The sequence below is a fragment of the Plectrocnemia conspersa genome, unplaced genomic scaffold (genome assembly GCF_051122295.1).
Source record: "Plectrocnemia conspersa isolate PC_06_02 unplaced genomic scaffold, ASM5112229v1 ptg000011l, whole genome shotgun sequence".
Taxonomy (NCBI): Eukaryota; Metazoa; Arthropoda; class Insecta; order Trichoptera; family Polycentropodidae; genus Plectrocnemia; species Plectrocnemia conspersa.
In genome coordinates this window covers 97237-112500 of record NW_028277175.1, presented here as the reverse complement: position 1 = coordinate 112500, position 15264 = coordinate 97237, and the positions used below count along the sequence as shown (strand labels likewise).

The window sequence follows — 15264 nt, the reverse complement described above, 5'->3', positions numbered from 1 at the left end:
CAACTGGCCCTGATGCGCCAAGAAAGGCTCTACGGTGCGCAGGAAATTCAACGCTTCAACAGAGACGCCGATGAGACCGTCGCCTGGATTTCCGAAAAAGACGTTGTGCTAAGCTCCGACGACTATGGCCGAGATCTCGCCAGCGTTCAGACTCTACAGGTGAGCGTCCGCCCCCGGACGAGGTCGCTGCGACCGTTACGACGATGACGGTTCTTTTAAATTTTCAGCGCAAACACGAAGGAGTCGAACGTGACCTGGCAGCTCTAGAAGACAGAGTCGGAACGCTCGGCGCTGAGGCTTCCCGCTTAGGCGACTTGCACGCGCCGCACGCCTCCCACATCGATTCTAAGCGTGCGGAAATTCAAGCCGCCTGGGAGACGCTCGTCGCCAAAGCGAAGGTGAGAGTCCTGTGAATTGTCGTGTGTGACGTTTCACTAACGAAATTTGTCATGCTTTAGGAACGCCAAGAAAAACTCGCTTCGTCCTACACCCTTCAGAGATTCCTGGCCGATTGCCGCGATCTCATGTCGTGGATGTCTGACATGCAGGCCATAATTTCGGCCGACGAGCTGGCCAAAGACGTGGCCGGAGCCGAAGCTCTCCTCGAGCGTCACCAGGAGCACAAGGGCGAGATCGACGCGAGGGGCGACTCTCTCGACGCTTGTCTTTCGGCCGGACGTGACCTCGTCGAGAGCGGCCACCCCTCTGCCGTCGAAGTGAGCTCTCGCATGCGACAAGTGGCCGAGATGCGATCGACGCTGGCCGAGCTATGGGAGGAGCGCCGTGTGCGCTACGAGCAGTGCATGGACCTCCAGCTCTTCTACCGCGACACCGAGCAGGCCGACACCTGGATGGCTAAACAGGAGGCCTTCCTCGCCAACGAGGACCGCGGCGATTCGCTCGACTCGGTCGAAGCCCTAATAAAGAAACACGAGGATTTCGAAAAGTCTTTGGCTGCGCAGGAAGAAAAGATCAAGGCCCTAGACGAGTTCGCCACCAAGCTGATCGAGGGTCAGCATTATGCGGCCGACGACGTTGCGCAGAGAAGGGAGATGGTGGGTTTCACCTCTAGTGGAGGTTCTTCTCCGGTCGGACCGTCTGTTACCGTCTTTACTTTTTCAGCTGTTGGAGAGGAGGTCAGCTCTATTGGAGAGATCGGGTCAGAGGCGTTTGTTGCTCGAAGATGCGTACAAACTGCAACAGTTCGAGCGCGACTGCGATGAAACCAAAGGTGAGCGTCGCCGGGTTTGCTCGTCTTTTAAACCGATCGAGACTCACGCGTACTTTTCGCGTCGCAGGGTGGATCAACGAAAAACTCAAGTTCGCCACGGACGACTCGTATTTGGATCCGACCAACTTGAATGGTAAAGTTCAGAAGCACCAGAATTTCGAGCAGGAGCTGCAGACCAACAAGAGCCGCGTCGATGAGATCGTCACCACCGGACAGAGGCTGATCGAGCAGGAACATTATGCCGCCCGTGAGTATAAATTTAGTTACCGCGACGGTCCGAAGCTATCGTTCACATTGCGCCTCTTCCGCAGCTCAAATCGAATCTCGCACCTCCGAAATCGTCGGACTGTGGGAGACGCTGGTCGGCGCCACGGAGAAGAAAGGCACGAAACTGCAAGAGGCTTCTCAGCAGCAGCAGTTCAATCGTACAATCGAAGATGTCGAACTCTGGCTTTCGGAGATCGAAGGTCAACTCTTGAGCGAGGACTACGGCAAGGTGGGTTTCTATGGTGTGCATTTCCTTCTTCTTGATCGCTAATCGTTAGCGCGTTTCGCAGGACTTGACGAGCGTTCAAAACTTACAAAAGAAACATGCCCTTTTGGAAGCGGACGTGGGATCCCACCAGGAGAGAATCGAAGGCGTTCAGATCGCAGCCGAGCAGTTCGCCGAGAAAGGTCACTTTGACGCCGACAGCATTCAATCCAAGAGGGTAAACGATCATCGATTTTTCTCTTAATACGCTTCGATCGCCTAATTGATTTTTTGCCACACCTAGGACGCGCTGGTGAAGCGTTATTCGGCATTAGAAAAACCCATGTCCGTTCGCAAGCAACGCTTGTTGGACTCCCTGCAAGCCCAGCAGCTCTACAGGGATCTGGAAGACGAGGCGGCCTGGATCCGAGAGAAGGAGCCGGTGGCCGCGTCCACCAATCGAGGTGCTTTTTGCGTTCTCGCTTGCTTAGGGTCTCGCCGATTCCTTTGATACTGACGTTTTTGTTTCAGGACGAGATCTGATCGGGGTGCAAAACCTGATGAAGAAGCACCAAGCTGTGCTCGCCGAGATTCACAATCACGAGTCTCGCGTCACTGCAGTGTGCGGATCCGGCCGAGGAATGCGCGAAGCGGGTCATTTCGCCGCTGACGAGATAGTCAAACGCGTCCAAGCTCTGGCCGATCAGTGGACGCAGTTGAAGGATAAAGCTCAGCAGGTAAACATAGATTTTTGCGATACATTTCTCAACTCTGACGTGTTATTGAAATTGTTGTTTTACACTTTTAAAGAGAAAGCAAGATCTGGAGGACTCCTTGCAAGTGCATCAGTATTTCGCCGACGCTAACGAGGCCGAATCGTGGATGCGCGAAAAGGAACCTATCGTGTGCAATCAGGTGAGTTCGTAATTTACTAGCTTTATTGTTCGCGTCGCTAACTCTGCATCTTTTAGGACTACGGTAAAGACGAAGACTCGTCCGAAGCGTTGCTGAAGAAGCATGAGGCTCTGCTGTCCGACTTGGAGGCGTTCGGAAACACCATCCAGTCTTTAAAAGACCAAGCTCAAAATTGCCGCGTAAGATATATTTAACCACTTTACCCTTTTACACGCACGGGCGCGTTCAAAATGTTTTTGGCGTTAGACGCATGCACGCACGGGCGCGTGTGAACTCTATATTAAAAAAAAAACGCGCTGCGTAATACCTTGCGTTACTACGCATTCTCTCATATGTGCGTTTGTATCCAAGACATTTGATCCTCATAAATAAAATAAAAAAAAATTACACTTTACGACAGGGGTGGCCAACCCGCGGCTAGCTTTGAACATTTTTATTTATATATTTTTTATATTTAATTTTTAGTGTTATATATTTTTTTACAATTAACGTTTAGTATAATTATTATTATATTATCTATGTTTACATGTAAGAATAATAGCAAACACAATAATAATAACTCATTACGTTTTAATTTTTCACTCCAAAAAATGTCTAGTGTATCAAAATCTAATATGGGGATATATAATTTTATATGTGGCTCGCATTTCCGTAATGATGCATTTCCAAAGTGGTTGCAAGATCATTTGGGTTGGCTACCCCTGCTTTACGATGCTAGTATTTTTTTTACACGTTTCTATCTATGCATTCTCTCACATGTGCATTTATATTGAAGACATTTACCCCTCATAAATCAAATAAAAAATATGACACTTTATGATGCTAGTATTTATTTTACACGATCAGATTGCTTTCATTTCACCCACTTCCATGGACTGCGGAAATTATCAAAGACAATTCGAATGTATTTGCTTTATTTCTGGATATCATCATAAATTAGGTAACAAAACAGAAATTGTAAGTTTTAAATATTTTCTCAGAGGATCTATTCATTCAGAACTGCGTATTATAACCAGATGGTAAAATATATTCGTGTAAATTCCACAAAAATCAGATCCAAAATTTAGTTTGCTTGACGCGAATACCATTGTCCAGAATGCATGGCTGCTTTATGCGTTACACCCTGTTTCAAAAATCACCATACTGTATTATAAGGTAATTTTTTTTTATTTGACAACAAACATTACGTAACATACACACACATACATATGTATTTCTATGTTATGTTTAGAGTTTGAATGAAAAAAAAACAGCAAAGGAGGCAACTTCTAATTTTTATTAATTTAAAAAAAAAATTAAAAGTAATAATAATAATAATAATAATGAATAAATAATTTTAAACTGATTTTTTTCATCATTCTCATAACACATCGCATAATAAATCGCAATAAAAAAAGGTGATTATTTTTGACCATTTTTTTTAAATAATCCCGAGGATGAAGTGGTTAAACCTTTCAATTCTTTCTCGTCTATTGCGCAAGTTTAACTAAAACAATGTCATTCAGCAACAAGAGACTCCCGTGGTGGACGTAACCGGAAAGGAGTGCGTGGCGGCTCTCTACGATTACACTGAGAAATCGCCCCGAGAAGTCTCCATGAAGAAGGGAGACATCCTCACTCTTTTGAACTCCAACAATAAGGTATATGTGAAGGATTTCGCCCTTTTTTGTTTTCGAATGTTTCTGACGAATTTCGTTTTTCTAGGATTGGTGGAAGGTGGAAGTGAACGATCGCCAAGGTTTTGTACCGGCGGCTTACGTTAAGAAGATCGACGCCGGTCTGACGGCTTCTCAGCAAAACCTCGCGGACAGCAACTGCATTGCTGCTCGCCAAAACCAGGTGCGTTACTCTTGCGGACGCGACCGAATTCACGTTTGAATATATCTAACTTATCCGTCGTTTTCAGATAAACGCGCAATACGACAACCTCATCGGCCTGGCTAGGGAGAGACAGAACAAGCTCGGCGATTCGGTCAAAGCCTACGTTCTCGTTCGAGAAGCCGCCGAATTGGAGACTTGGATCAGAGATAAGGTGATCTTTCGACCTATAACTTGTGAGATATTGCGTATTTTCCAAAATGCATCGCAATGCTACGGTTTCAGGAGAACCATGCTCAAGTTCAAGACGTGGGCGAAGATCTAGAACAGGTAGAGGTGATGCAGAAAAAATTCGACGATTTCCAAGCCGACCTCAAAGCCAACGAAGTGCGTTTGGCCGAGATGAACGAGATTGCAGTACAGCTGATGACGATCGGTCAGACCGAAGCCGCGCTGAAGATTCAGACGCAAATTCAAGTGAGTTCTCTACGGCCCGTCTCCGCTAATCGAAAGTTTCTAATTGTCCTTCTTCGACCAGGAATTGAATTCCAAGTGGTCGTCGCTGCAGCAACTGACTGCCGAGAGGGCGGCCCAACTGGGCTCCGCTCACGAGGTTCAGCGTTTCCATCGCGACGTGGACGAAACCAAAGATTGGATCCAAGAGAAGGACGAAGCGCTCGACAACGACGACCTGGGAAGGGACCTGCGCAGCGTCCAGGCTTTGCAGAGGAAGCACGAAGGGCTCGAGAGAGACCTGGCTGCCCTCGGAGACAAGGTAAGTCGACTAAGCGAGACGAACGAGTTCTGAGGGTGATGAATGCGTTTTGAATTCAGATCCGCCAATTGGAAGACACGTCGGCGCGCCTGATGAACTCTCATCCGGACACCGCGGAGCAGACTTACAATAAGCAGCGTGAAATAAACGAAGAGTGGACGCAGCTCACGGCCAAGGCCAATTCCAGGAAGGAGAAGCTCTTAGACAGCTACGACTTGCAAAGGTATGCTCGCAACGCGGAGAAAGAACAAAACGCCCGTTTACCGCGTTCCTCTTTTCAGGTTCCTATCTGACTATCGCGACCTGATGGCGTGGATCAACTCCATGAAGGGGCTGGTCAGCTCCGAGGAGCTCGCCAACGACGTCACCGGAGCCGAAGCTCTTCTGGAGCGTCATCAGGTACGGACCCGTCGCACTGGTTATGATGCGATTTCGATTCGAGATTAATCGCGGAGTCGATTCGAGATTAAACCGTGATTTGTTATTGTTTAGGGCCAAAGATTGGAAATAGACGCTCATTACGGCATAATGCCGCAGGTCAGACGAATTGAGTGTTTGTGTTTTACGTAACAGACGATGCCGTCTCGTGTGTTTTTATTCCGTCCTTGCGTTAACAATCTTTCCGAGTTTACCGCATGCTAAGTTTACGCCTAACCGTATAGTCGTCGGCTTTCGATATCGTGCCTGTGTCGTGCGACGGTTTCGCTAATTTTCGACTACATCCCGCGATCGTTGCAGGAGCACCGCACGGAGATCGACGCCAGAGCTGGCACTTTCCAGGCCTTTGAGCTGTTCGGTCAGCAGCTGCTGCAGTCGGGCCATTATGCGAGCCCGGACATCAGGGAGAAGATCAAGGCGGTGGCTGACTCCAGACAGGACCTCGAAGAGTGAGCCGACTTAAATATAAAATTTAAAAATCGCATTCCCGAGCCGCAATCGAGAGACTTTCTTTCAGCGCTTGGGTGGCTAGACGCGTGCGACTGGACCAGAACTTGGAACTGCAGCTGTTCTACCGCGACTGTGAGCAAGCCGAAAATTGGATGGGCGCACGCGAAGCTTTTCTCGACTCGGCCGACGAAGTCGACTCCAAGGGAGACAACGTGGAAGCGCTCATCAAAAAGCACGAGGACTTTGACAAGGCCATCAACGCCCACGTAAGTGTTTCGCGTTCGTTTCCTTCCACTCGAGAACGTTCTTCGTTACATCGTATGCTTTCCAGGAGGAGAAGATCGCCGCTCTCCAGACCCTCGCCAATCAGCTGACGGCCGCCGATCATTACGCCGCCGGACCGATCGACGATAAGAGACAACAGGTCCTGGACAGGTGGCGCCATCTCAAGGAGGCTCTCATCGAGAAGAGGTCCCGGCTCGGAGACGAACAGACGCTACAGCAGTTCTCCAGAGACGCCGACGAGATGGAGAATTGGATCGCTGAGAAACTTCAACTGGCCACCGAGGAAAGTTACAAGGTGCGTAGATACCGGCCGACGAGTCGGTGGACAACTGACCTCATTGACACTCTTTTCCGCAGGATCCTGCCAACATTCAATCGAAACATCAAAAGCATCAAGCCTTCGAAGCCGAGTTGGCGGCCAACGCCGACCGCATCCAGTCCGTTTTAGCCATGGGAGGAAATCTAATAGACAAGAACCAGTGCAGTGGCTCGGAGGAAGCAGTTCAGGTGAGTCTCGCTCTGCGAGTAAAAGCTAACCGGAACGTACGCCCTTGATTGTTTTCGTCCGTCTGCAGGCTCGCTTGGCTTCCATCGCCGACCAATGGGAGTACCTCACACAAAAGACCACAGAAAAGTCGTTGAAACTCAAAGAAGCCAACAAGCAACGCACGTACATCGCCGCCGTCAAGGATTTGGACTTTTGGCTCGGCGAGGTGATTTTAAAATTTTTTTTTGTTTTCGAACTCTCTTTTATATTTGTTTTCGTCGACAGGTCGAAAGCTTACTGACGTCCGAAGACTCCGGTAAAGACCTCGCCTCCGTGCAAAACCTGCTGAAGAAGCATCAGCTCGTGGAAGCCGACATCCAAGCCCACGAGGACAGGATCAAAGGTCGGTAGATATTCAGCAGCGAGAGCGCTGTAAACGCTCACGTTTACAATTAACCATATTGATCTTTACGTCAGACATGAACGAACAAGCCGACTCCCTGATCGAGAGCGGTCAGTTTGAGCCGACGGCGCGCAACACCATCAAGGAGAAGCAGCAGGGCATCAACGAGCGCTGTGAGCGCGTGCGCAATCTTGCAGCCCACCGGCGCGCTCGTCTCAACGACGCTAACACTCTTCACCAGTTCTTCCGAGACATCGCCGACGAAGAGAGTTGGATAAAGTGAGTCTCGGTCGGTTTTATTAAAATTTAAAATGGAAAACTTCCATAGAATTCACGCACTCTTTTCACAGAGAGAAGAAGTTGCTCGTGGGATCCGATGACTACGGACGCGACCTCACCGGAGTTCAAAATCTGAAAAAGAAACACAAGCGACTCGAAGCCGAGTTGGGTTCGCACGAACCCGCCATCCAGGCGGTCCAAGAAGCCGGCGAGAAACTGATGGACGTCTCGAATCTGGGGGTGCCCGAGATCGAACAGAGACTGAAGGCCCTCAATCAGGCATGGGCCGAGCTCAAGGGCCTGGCGCAGACTCGCGGTAAAAAGTTGGACGAGAGCAACACATACCAGCAATTCTTGGCTAAGGTCGAAGAAGAGGAAGCTTGGCTAAGGTAGGGTCGATTTTCTACGGCGACTATATAGAGTAAACTCGAAATGCTAATTTTCCTTTCGAATCTCAGCGAAAAACAGCAATTGCTGTCCGTGGAAGACTACGGCGACACCATGGCCGCCGTACAAGGATTGATCAAGAAGCACGATGCCTTCGAGACTGACCTCGCCGCTCACAAAGACAGGTGCAACGACATCTGTCAGGCTGGCGACCAGCTCGTTCACGACGGCAACCATCACGCCGACTCCATCCAGCATCGCACGCAAGTCATCCAGGTGGGTAACGGCGGAGCGCCGAAAAGGGCGACGGGACCGCTTTACTGACTGACTGTTCGCATTCAGGCTAAATTCGACCAACTCTCCTCTCTGGGCAACGCGCGCAAGAGGGCTCTCGTCGACAACTCGGCTTATCTGCAGTTCATGTGGAAGGCCGACGTCGTCGAGTCCTGGATCGCCGACAAGGAGACTCACGTGCGCAGCGAAGAGTACGGTCGCGACCTCTCCACCGTCCAGACGCTCCTGACCAAGCAGGACACTTTCGACGCCGGTACGTATTTCTTCGAGTTTTATTACATTTTCGAGTATCCTCTTGACTGTTTTCGAACCTACAGGTTTGGCTGCTTTCGAGCACGAAGGTATTCAGAACATCACTTCTTTGAAGGACCTCCTCGTCGCCGCCAACCACGATCAGACCCCGGCCATCGAGAAGCGACACCGCGACGTCATCGCTCGGTGAGTATCCGCCGCAATAACCGCTAACAGAATCCAGAACCTCACGTTCGGCTCTCGTCCGCAGCTGGCAGAAGCTCTTGGGGGATTCCAACGAGCGCAAACAAAGACTGCTCCGTCTCCAGGAGCAGTTCCGACAGATCGAAGAGTTGTACCTGACATTCGCCAAAAAAGCTTCCGCTTTCAACTCTTGGTTCGAAAACGCAGAGGAGGATCTGACCGATCCCGTGAGATGCAACTCGATCGAAGAAATACGAGCCCTTCGAGAAGCCCACGCTCAATTCCAGGCGTCGCTCACTTCGGCCGAGGCGGACTTCGAAGCTCTCGCTAAGCTGGACCAACAGATCAAGTCGTTCAACGTCGGACCGAATCCTTACACTTGGTTCACCATGGAGGCTCTGGAAGACACGTGGCGAAATCTCCGCAAAATTATTGGTAATCCTTCGTCTTCGAAGGCAGTTCCGACGGTCGTGGTTATTTTTAACGATTTTTTTACGTGCAGGGGAACGCGACGCCGAGCTCGCCAAGGAAGCGCGTCGCCAGGAAGAAAACGACAAGCTGCGAAAGGAGTTCGCCGTGCACGCTAACGCTTTCCACCAGTGGCTCGCGGAAACGAGGAGCTGGATGATGGAGGGGAGCGGCTCCCTAGAGGACCAACTTGAGGCCCTGAGAAAGGCGGCGGGCGGCGTACGCGCCAGGAGAGGCGACCTCCGCAGACTCGAAGAACTGGCCGCCATGCTCGAGGAGCACCTGGTGCTCGACAACCGCTACACCGAACACAGCACTGTCGGCTTGGCCCAGCAGTGGGACCAGCTCGACCAGCTGGGAATGAGAATGCAGCATAATCTCGAGCAGCAGATCCAGGCCCGCAACCAGAGCGGTGCGTATCTTTACTCGTTTTATGTTCGATCGCGAATTAAACCGACATCTCTCGTTTCAGGTGTGAGCGAGGACGCCCTCAAGGAGTTCTCGATGATGTTCAAACACTTCGACAAAGACAAATCGGGCAGGTTGAACCACCAAGAGTTTAAATCCTGCCTTCGGGCGCTCGGCTACGACTTGCCCATGGTGGAGGAGGGTCAACCCGATCCCGAATTTGACGCCATACTTCGTAAGTGTTTTGTATTTCCTATGTGATGTGACTATTTTTCTTACTTATTTGCGACTCCACTCTCTCGCAGAAATCGTCGACCCCAATCGCGATGGGCAAGTGTCATTGCAGGAGTACATGGCCTTCATGATATCCAAGGAAACGGAGAACGTCCAGTCCTCAGAGGAGATAGAAAACGCCTTCCGCGCCATAACGGCGGCGGATCGACCCTACGTCACGAAAGATGAACTATACGCCGTAATAGTTTTTCTCCTATGTATTTATCGTTTTATCAGCAGCTGTCCGCTGACCGAGTCTCTTAAAATTTCAGAACCTCACGAAGGACATGGCAGACTACTGCATCGAGCGGATGAAGCCTTTCGCGGAACCCAAGACCGAGCGGCCCATAGCGGGCGCCTTGGATTACGTAGAGTTCACTCGGACGCTTTTCCAAAATTAGGAGCGCGCTACGCCTTCGCTTAAATTAAGACGTTTCGTAATATATCGGAGTTTGGGTCGAAAATAAATTAAACACTGTTCGCATTTAAAAAATATTTATCACCGCTTCAATAAAATAGCTTCTCTCGCAACCGAGTTTTATTTTCCGTTCAAACGAGAACGGCCGCAATGAGCGACCTTGTGGTGACGGCGACGTCTTCGGGTATGAGTCCCGATCGAAGAGCCGCGGCTGCGATATGTTCCTCACCGGAATCGACGCCGTTTAAGGACAGACTGGCGAGAGCGACGCCCGTCGCCAGCAGAGCGTCACGGGCCTCCGGTCCCAAATTTTCCGGAAGTCGACTCGTCGCTCGGCAGAAGCTTGAGTAAAAATGTTGCATTTTTCATTAAAAAATTTTGGTTAAAATGAAGCTTGTCTTACTTTCGGGAAAGACGTTCGTTGGTGACGTATGCCAGTAGCAGCAGAGCGGTTCGCGTCGAGCGGATTCGACCGTCTTTCGATGGAATGGCTTCTTCGACAGAGTCCTCGGAACCGAACGCTGGCACTGTGAACCCTGAGACGAAAATCATTCAGAATAATTAATAAATTTTAACATGTTCGATTATGGGTCGCAAAGAAGAAATTATTTCGAGCTAATACTAAACAGAGAAACTAATAATTTGGAAGGGTGAAGAGTGGCTGTACATAAGTAAATTATTGGTTGTGACTTGCGTATATTCATATTGAATACGTACAAACAGCATGGTGAGAACACACTTACTGGTAACCAATAGATGTCACTGCAGCTGGGACCGATTTTTTAATAATAGCACATTTTTTATGAATAAAAATTCGAGTGCCGCCGCCGGGGCTCCAAACCCGCAACCTCAGAGTTACTAGTCTGAGACGTTACTGACTATGCTATTTCGTCCTTACCGATATAACTGCATAACCAGCGACAGACATCATTGCCATTGAAACTTATCGTTTTTTTTTGTAAATTATCCACCAAACTTATGACTAGCATGTAAAACTATAAAAAAATACATCATACATGAAAATTAGAAAATAGATTAAAAAGTTATACATCGCTGATATAATGTAACAACTGAACATGATAACACACTTAGTTCTTATCGTTTGACCTTGTTAATACCTCGGTTAAGTGACTTCGAAAATTATTTAATATTTCTCACAGAGAAAAATGTAAAGAACTACTAATTAGTGTAACGTTATATTAAAATATTCCTATGAGTTTAATTTTAAAGATTATTTTATACTAATTATTCACTTATATGCGTATGTATATTTACACATCAGGCGTGGGCGGTGAGATACATTCCCTCTCGCTTGCCCGTGTGTTAAGTGACGAGAGTGAATGAGAGATAAGGACATTTGGTCCGCATGCCCTTGTCTCTCACTCACTCTCGTCACTTAACACGCGAGCGAGTGGGGGAGAAAAGTAACTCACCGCCCGCGCCTGATACACACATACATATATATATATATATATGGATTTTTAGATTTTCGCGAGTATAATTATTTTTTAAATCTCGGGATTCATCGCGATTTATGCTTACTTGTTGTATTCTCGGCCGTGATTTTCCGGCCATGGTCACGAATTGCTTGCGACTTACTTACGACAGTCGCAAGCAATTCGTGATCATGGCATCAACAAGTAAGCATAAATCGTGATGAATCCCGAGATTTAAAATATATATATATATATATATATATATATATATATATATATATATATATATATATCTTCACGAAAGAGCGCTTACCAAAGCAATGTAGCGCTGTAACAAAATGGCAAATGCGCAGAATAGCGCAAAAATACTTGGAGAAAATCAAGCAATGAATATTTTATTTATTTTGTACTAAAATGAAACGCTGATTTTGAATTTATCATTAGATTTGTTTTGTAATGTTTCATTAAATTGACAAATAATTGTCGACTCGACTTGCAATGAATGCGTACAGTTATAGGGCAGGTATATGGCCCGACAGAACCTTTTTGTCATTTATTTTAGATAACTACACTTTATCGCGAATAGTAAATCTATTTTTATTTAAAAATACTCTCATTGCTCTAGTTTGAAATTTTCTTTTTTTTAAGCAATACAATACTATTGTAGATTATTTATTTAAGATACGTAATTGTTGTTGATTTTTATTTTTACGCGTGCGGCAGGCTTACAAGGCGTTCTATCTTCTCAAAAATCGAGTGATGTGCATAAGTGGATCCAAGGAGGATGCCATATCCCCTCCCCATTTGGATTAATAAATAATTATAATTTTTTATATTTAAATATTTATAATATCATAAATTTATTTTAGCTCCCTTTATTTTAATTTTACATAATTGCAAGATTATTTTTATTACGACCCTTCCAGGTAGACGGACTAAACTTAATGGAAGATTAAAGTGATCGTTCGCGCTGTTATAACAGCAACTCCCCATTTTGACCTTCAAAAATGTATATATGCAAAAAATCGGCCTAATTAATTTATGACCAGGTGCTTTTTGAAAAGAAATAACTTTTATTTTAGAAAATCAATTTTCTTCACAATAATAATATATACATTGAAAGATACATTTTTAAAAAGATATTTAAATATCAACTATTTTGATAAATATTCATGGTTAGCTTATTCCACAATTATAAATGGGTTTTTTTGTAAATATTTTTCGTTATTTGCTCTCACAGTGGGTGAAGGTTACAAAAGTTCTGAAAGCGTTTTGAGAACTAAAAATGATTTTAAATTGTCACAGATTTGTCGGGGGGAGGGAGGGGGGGGGGTCTTTTAAAAAAATGTGAATTTGAATTTGTTCATTAGGAAGTCTAATGTATTTTTATAAATGAAATTTTTAATAAAGAACAAATTCAAAGAAAACCATGTGATACAAGACATTTCCAACTGGATTAAATGTGTGAATTCTGTAACTTTGTAAAAAAATATATTCGAGAAAATAACATTGTAAATAATTATACAAATATGTAGAATAATATATATTTTTAAGGCATGCGATACTTACATCCTTACAACGAAATTAATTTCGAGTAATGTTATTTTAAAATCTCATTTTTTTTTATTATTATGACATAAAGAAAACAAAGTTTGAATAGAAAATTACACGTTCTGGTAAAAAGAATCGACAAATGAATTAACTAGTAATTTAAAGATTGTTTGCATTTTAAAATATTAATACAAGATATGTAATACCGAGATCAGAAAAGACCGTCGCCTCTTCGGCTATCCCCTCGACGACGACCGGACCGAGAGCGGTGGTCTTCATGAGCCTTTGCATCCGACGCGCTCCCAGACCGTCGCCTCCGCTTTGCGCCTTGGCCGCCAGCCGCAACGAGGCGACGAGTTTCGCCCCCGCCTTCCTCCCCGCAGTCAGCGCGCCCTCCTCCCCGCGCCCCTCTAGCAGCGCCCTTGCCAGGCACCGGCGCCATTGTCGCTCGAACAGGTCCGCGGCCAGCAGCGCCACGGCGGGCGAAGGGTGGCACGGCAGTCTCAGAGAGGCCGCCGCCGAAGCGGCCAGCGCTGACGCCCGAGCCGCCGAGGGGCCCCAAGCGCCGAGGTTTCGAAGGGCCCGCCGCCGAGCCGCCGGTGCTGCCATAGTCGTATCGCTCACTGACAAATAATCTATTTCGACCAAATTAAATAAAAACTAAACATTTAAATGCAATTCAGGTCATATAAATAGATACATTTAAATCGATCTTTTTGTACAACTATGCACAAATGTCTGCGTTAAAAAACAAAAGAAAAATAAACGGGGCTTGTGGTGTAAAGATTGGCTAATGATAACAAGAACCTATTCTCACATTAACTTATTGAATGAGATGAAAATATATATTTACCTTAGAATGGACGAAGACACTTATTTGAACCTTTTATTACTCGTAACACCTTTAATTAAAAACTAAGATACAATCATGAGACAAGCAATAAAAAAAATTAACAGCAACATTGCGATTTTTTGCGACCGGGAAGAGTTATGAAGACCTGATATACTAAATTCCACAGGCGCTATCTACATAGTTTCTGAAACCTGCCGTGCTATTTATGAGGTGCTGAAAAAATTTACAACTACCGTTTATCGAGAGAACCTCTTAAGGATTTTTACAGCACGCTTTTGAATTTATGGAATATGGAATTTTCAACTGTTAGTAAAACCTTCGCCCCTTTTGAGTCTCTAGATTTTGAAGACATAGAAGGTGTAGCCAATAAGTAAAAATTAATATTGTGCATTTATTTTTAACTCCTTTTTGTTTAGGTACCTTTATAAATTTTAATAATTTTGTGTAAATATAATTAATTAATTTGTCAGTATAACAGATTTTTATTGTGTTCTTTTTTATAAGTAAAACGTATTGGTATATAAATAAAACTAACATCTCTTTCATTCAAGTTGGATGTAGAGCTACTTACTGGGCGTGTCTCGATCTAGCAAAAAGTGAAACAAGTGGTAGTATCAGTGTCGGTACATACATATCTTCGTTGCCTCGACTAGACCAGCTTATATAATCGAAATTACTTCAATCTTCGTGCCGCTTGTACAATCTAAATGCATGTGCCAAATTATACTACAAACGCTCAAGCATGCTTGTACAAAAAGATTAACCATACATGCTTGTCAAGCTTGCAGTTACGCGTGTCCACCTTAAACCACTGTTTCTCAAACTTTTCTTATTAATGATGGCTCGCGAACCTTTATAAAATGAAATTAATTACAATTAGCATACAGGTTATTGTTAAAACCACTACACTCGTTTTTGTTAAAAAAAAGGTTTAAAATATATTTCTCTTTTTAATTACTGGTTATTATTTTATATATCAAGTAAAAAACTTTATTTTAGTATTAATATTTTGTGTAAAAATACAGATTTAAAAATGATCAGTAATTAGCAATAAACGTATGTGATGCCGCTTTATTTTCAATCATATTAAAAAAAAGTTTTAGCTGAAATTATTTTAATTTTTAAGATTATATAGTATGTGGAAAAATTAATTTATTATATGTTTGGGGCTTAGATCATTCTTAGGAG

At 45.4% G+C, this 15264-nt stretch overlaps 2 protein-coding genes across 5 annotated transcripts in view; one reads left to right on the top strand and one right to left on the bottom strand.

Moving 5' to 3' along the window:
* alpha-Spec (alpha spectrin) overlaps positions 1-10349 on the top strand; it is a 16653-nt gene extending 6304 nt beyond the window's left edge. Inside the window, exons 6-40 of one of the 2 annotated variants that reach the window (XM_088198167.1) lie at positions 1-159; positions 228-398; positions 459-1055; positions 1123-1231; positions 1299-1478; positions 1543-1727; positions 1789-1941; positions 2008-2167; positions 2235-2440; positions 2514-2618; positions 2675-2797; positions 4124-4258; positions 4323-4457; positions 4525-4650; positions 4722-4913; positions 4975-5211; positions 5271-5434; positions 5493-5610; positions 5704-5748; positions 5950-6098; positions 6167-6365; positions 6431-6679; positions 6742-6891; positions 6960-7097; positions 7157-7274; positions 7349-7553; positions 7625-7942; positions 8012-8216; positions 8283-8487; positions 8552-8672; positions 8737-9104; positions 9172-9549; positions 9610-9780; positions 9851-10017; positions 10091-10349. The exon at positions 1-159 is cut by the window's left edge and continues 30 nt beyond it. In XM_088198167.1, coding sequence (XP_088054293.1) covers positions 1-159; positions 228-398; positions 459-1055; positions 1123-1231; positions 1299-1478; positions 1543-1727; positions 1789-1941; positions 2008-2167; positions 2235-2440; positions 2514-2618; positions 2675-2797; positions 4124-4258; positions 4323-4457; positions 4525-4650; positions 4722-4913; positions 4975-5211; positions 5271-5434; positions 5493-5610; positions 5704-5748; positions 5950-6098; positions 6167-6365; positions 6431-6679; positions 6742-6891; positions 6960-7097; positions 7157-7274; positions 7349-7553; positions 7625-7942; positions 8012-8216; positions 8283-8487; positions 8552-8672; positions 8737-9104; positions 9172-9549; positions 9610-9780; positions 9851-10017; positions 10091-10219 — 6570 coding nt within the window. In that variant the 3' untranslated portion in view covers positions 10220-10349. The remainder of the gene's footprint in view (positions 160-227; positions 399-458; positions 1056-1122; positions 1232-1298; positions 1479-1542; positions 1728-1788; positions 1942-2007; positions 2168-2234; positions 2441-2513; positions 2619-2674; positions 2798-4123; positions 4259-4322; positions 4458-4524; positions 4651-4721; positions 4914-4974; positions 5212-5270; positions 5435-5492; positions 5611-5703; positions 5749-5949; positions 6099-6166; positions 6366-6430; positions 6680-6741; positions 6892-6959; positions 7098-7156; positions 7275-7348; positions 7554-7624; positions 7943-8011; positions 8217-8282; positions 8488-8551; positions 8673-8736; positions 9105-9171; positions 9550-9609; positions 9781-9850; positions 10018-10090) is intronic. The other variant, XM_088198168.1, reaches the window with a different exon arrangement.
* On the bottom strand, positions 10297-13879 carry LOC148229028 (uncharacterized). 3 transcript variants are annotated; one of them, XM_088198184.1, is made up of 3 exons: positions 13430-13879; positions 10640-10772; positions 10297-10578 (listed from the first exon to the last, which is right to left on the bottom strand). In XM_088198184.1, exons 1-3 carry the CDS (start codon positions 13830-13832, stop codon positions 10368-10370), a joined length of 747 nt encoding a protein of 248 aa, XP_088054310.1. In that variant the 5' UTR covers positions 13833-13879; the 3' UTR covers positions 10297-10367. The 3 variants fall into 3 exon arrangements, with proteins under 3 accessions (XP_088054310.1, XP_088054312.1, XP_088054311.1); XM_088198186.1 differs by lacking the exon at positions 13430-13879 and adding an exon at positions 11512-11568; XM_088198185.1 differs by lacking the exon at positions 13430-13879 and adding an exon at positions 10904-10957.
* Positions 13880-15264: the final 1385 nt, after the last annotated feature.

What these genes read in the sequence shown, in the direction of transcription:
- LOC148229028 (XM_088198184.1), bottom strand. Translation starts at nt 13,832, where the DNA reads ATGGCAGCACCGGCGGCTCGGCGGCGGGCCCTTCGAAACCTCGGCGCT. An exon ending in GACGGTCTTTTCTGATCTCG is followed by an intron (nt 10,773 to 13,429) that starts GTATTACATATC and finishes TTTTCGTCTCAG; the next exon opens with GGTTCACAGTGCCAGCGTTC. An exon ending in AACGAACGTCTTTCCCGAAA is followed by an intron (nt 10,579 to 10,639) that starts GTAAGACAAGCT and finishes TTTTTACTCAAG; the next exon opens with CTTCTGCCGAGCGACGAGTC.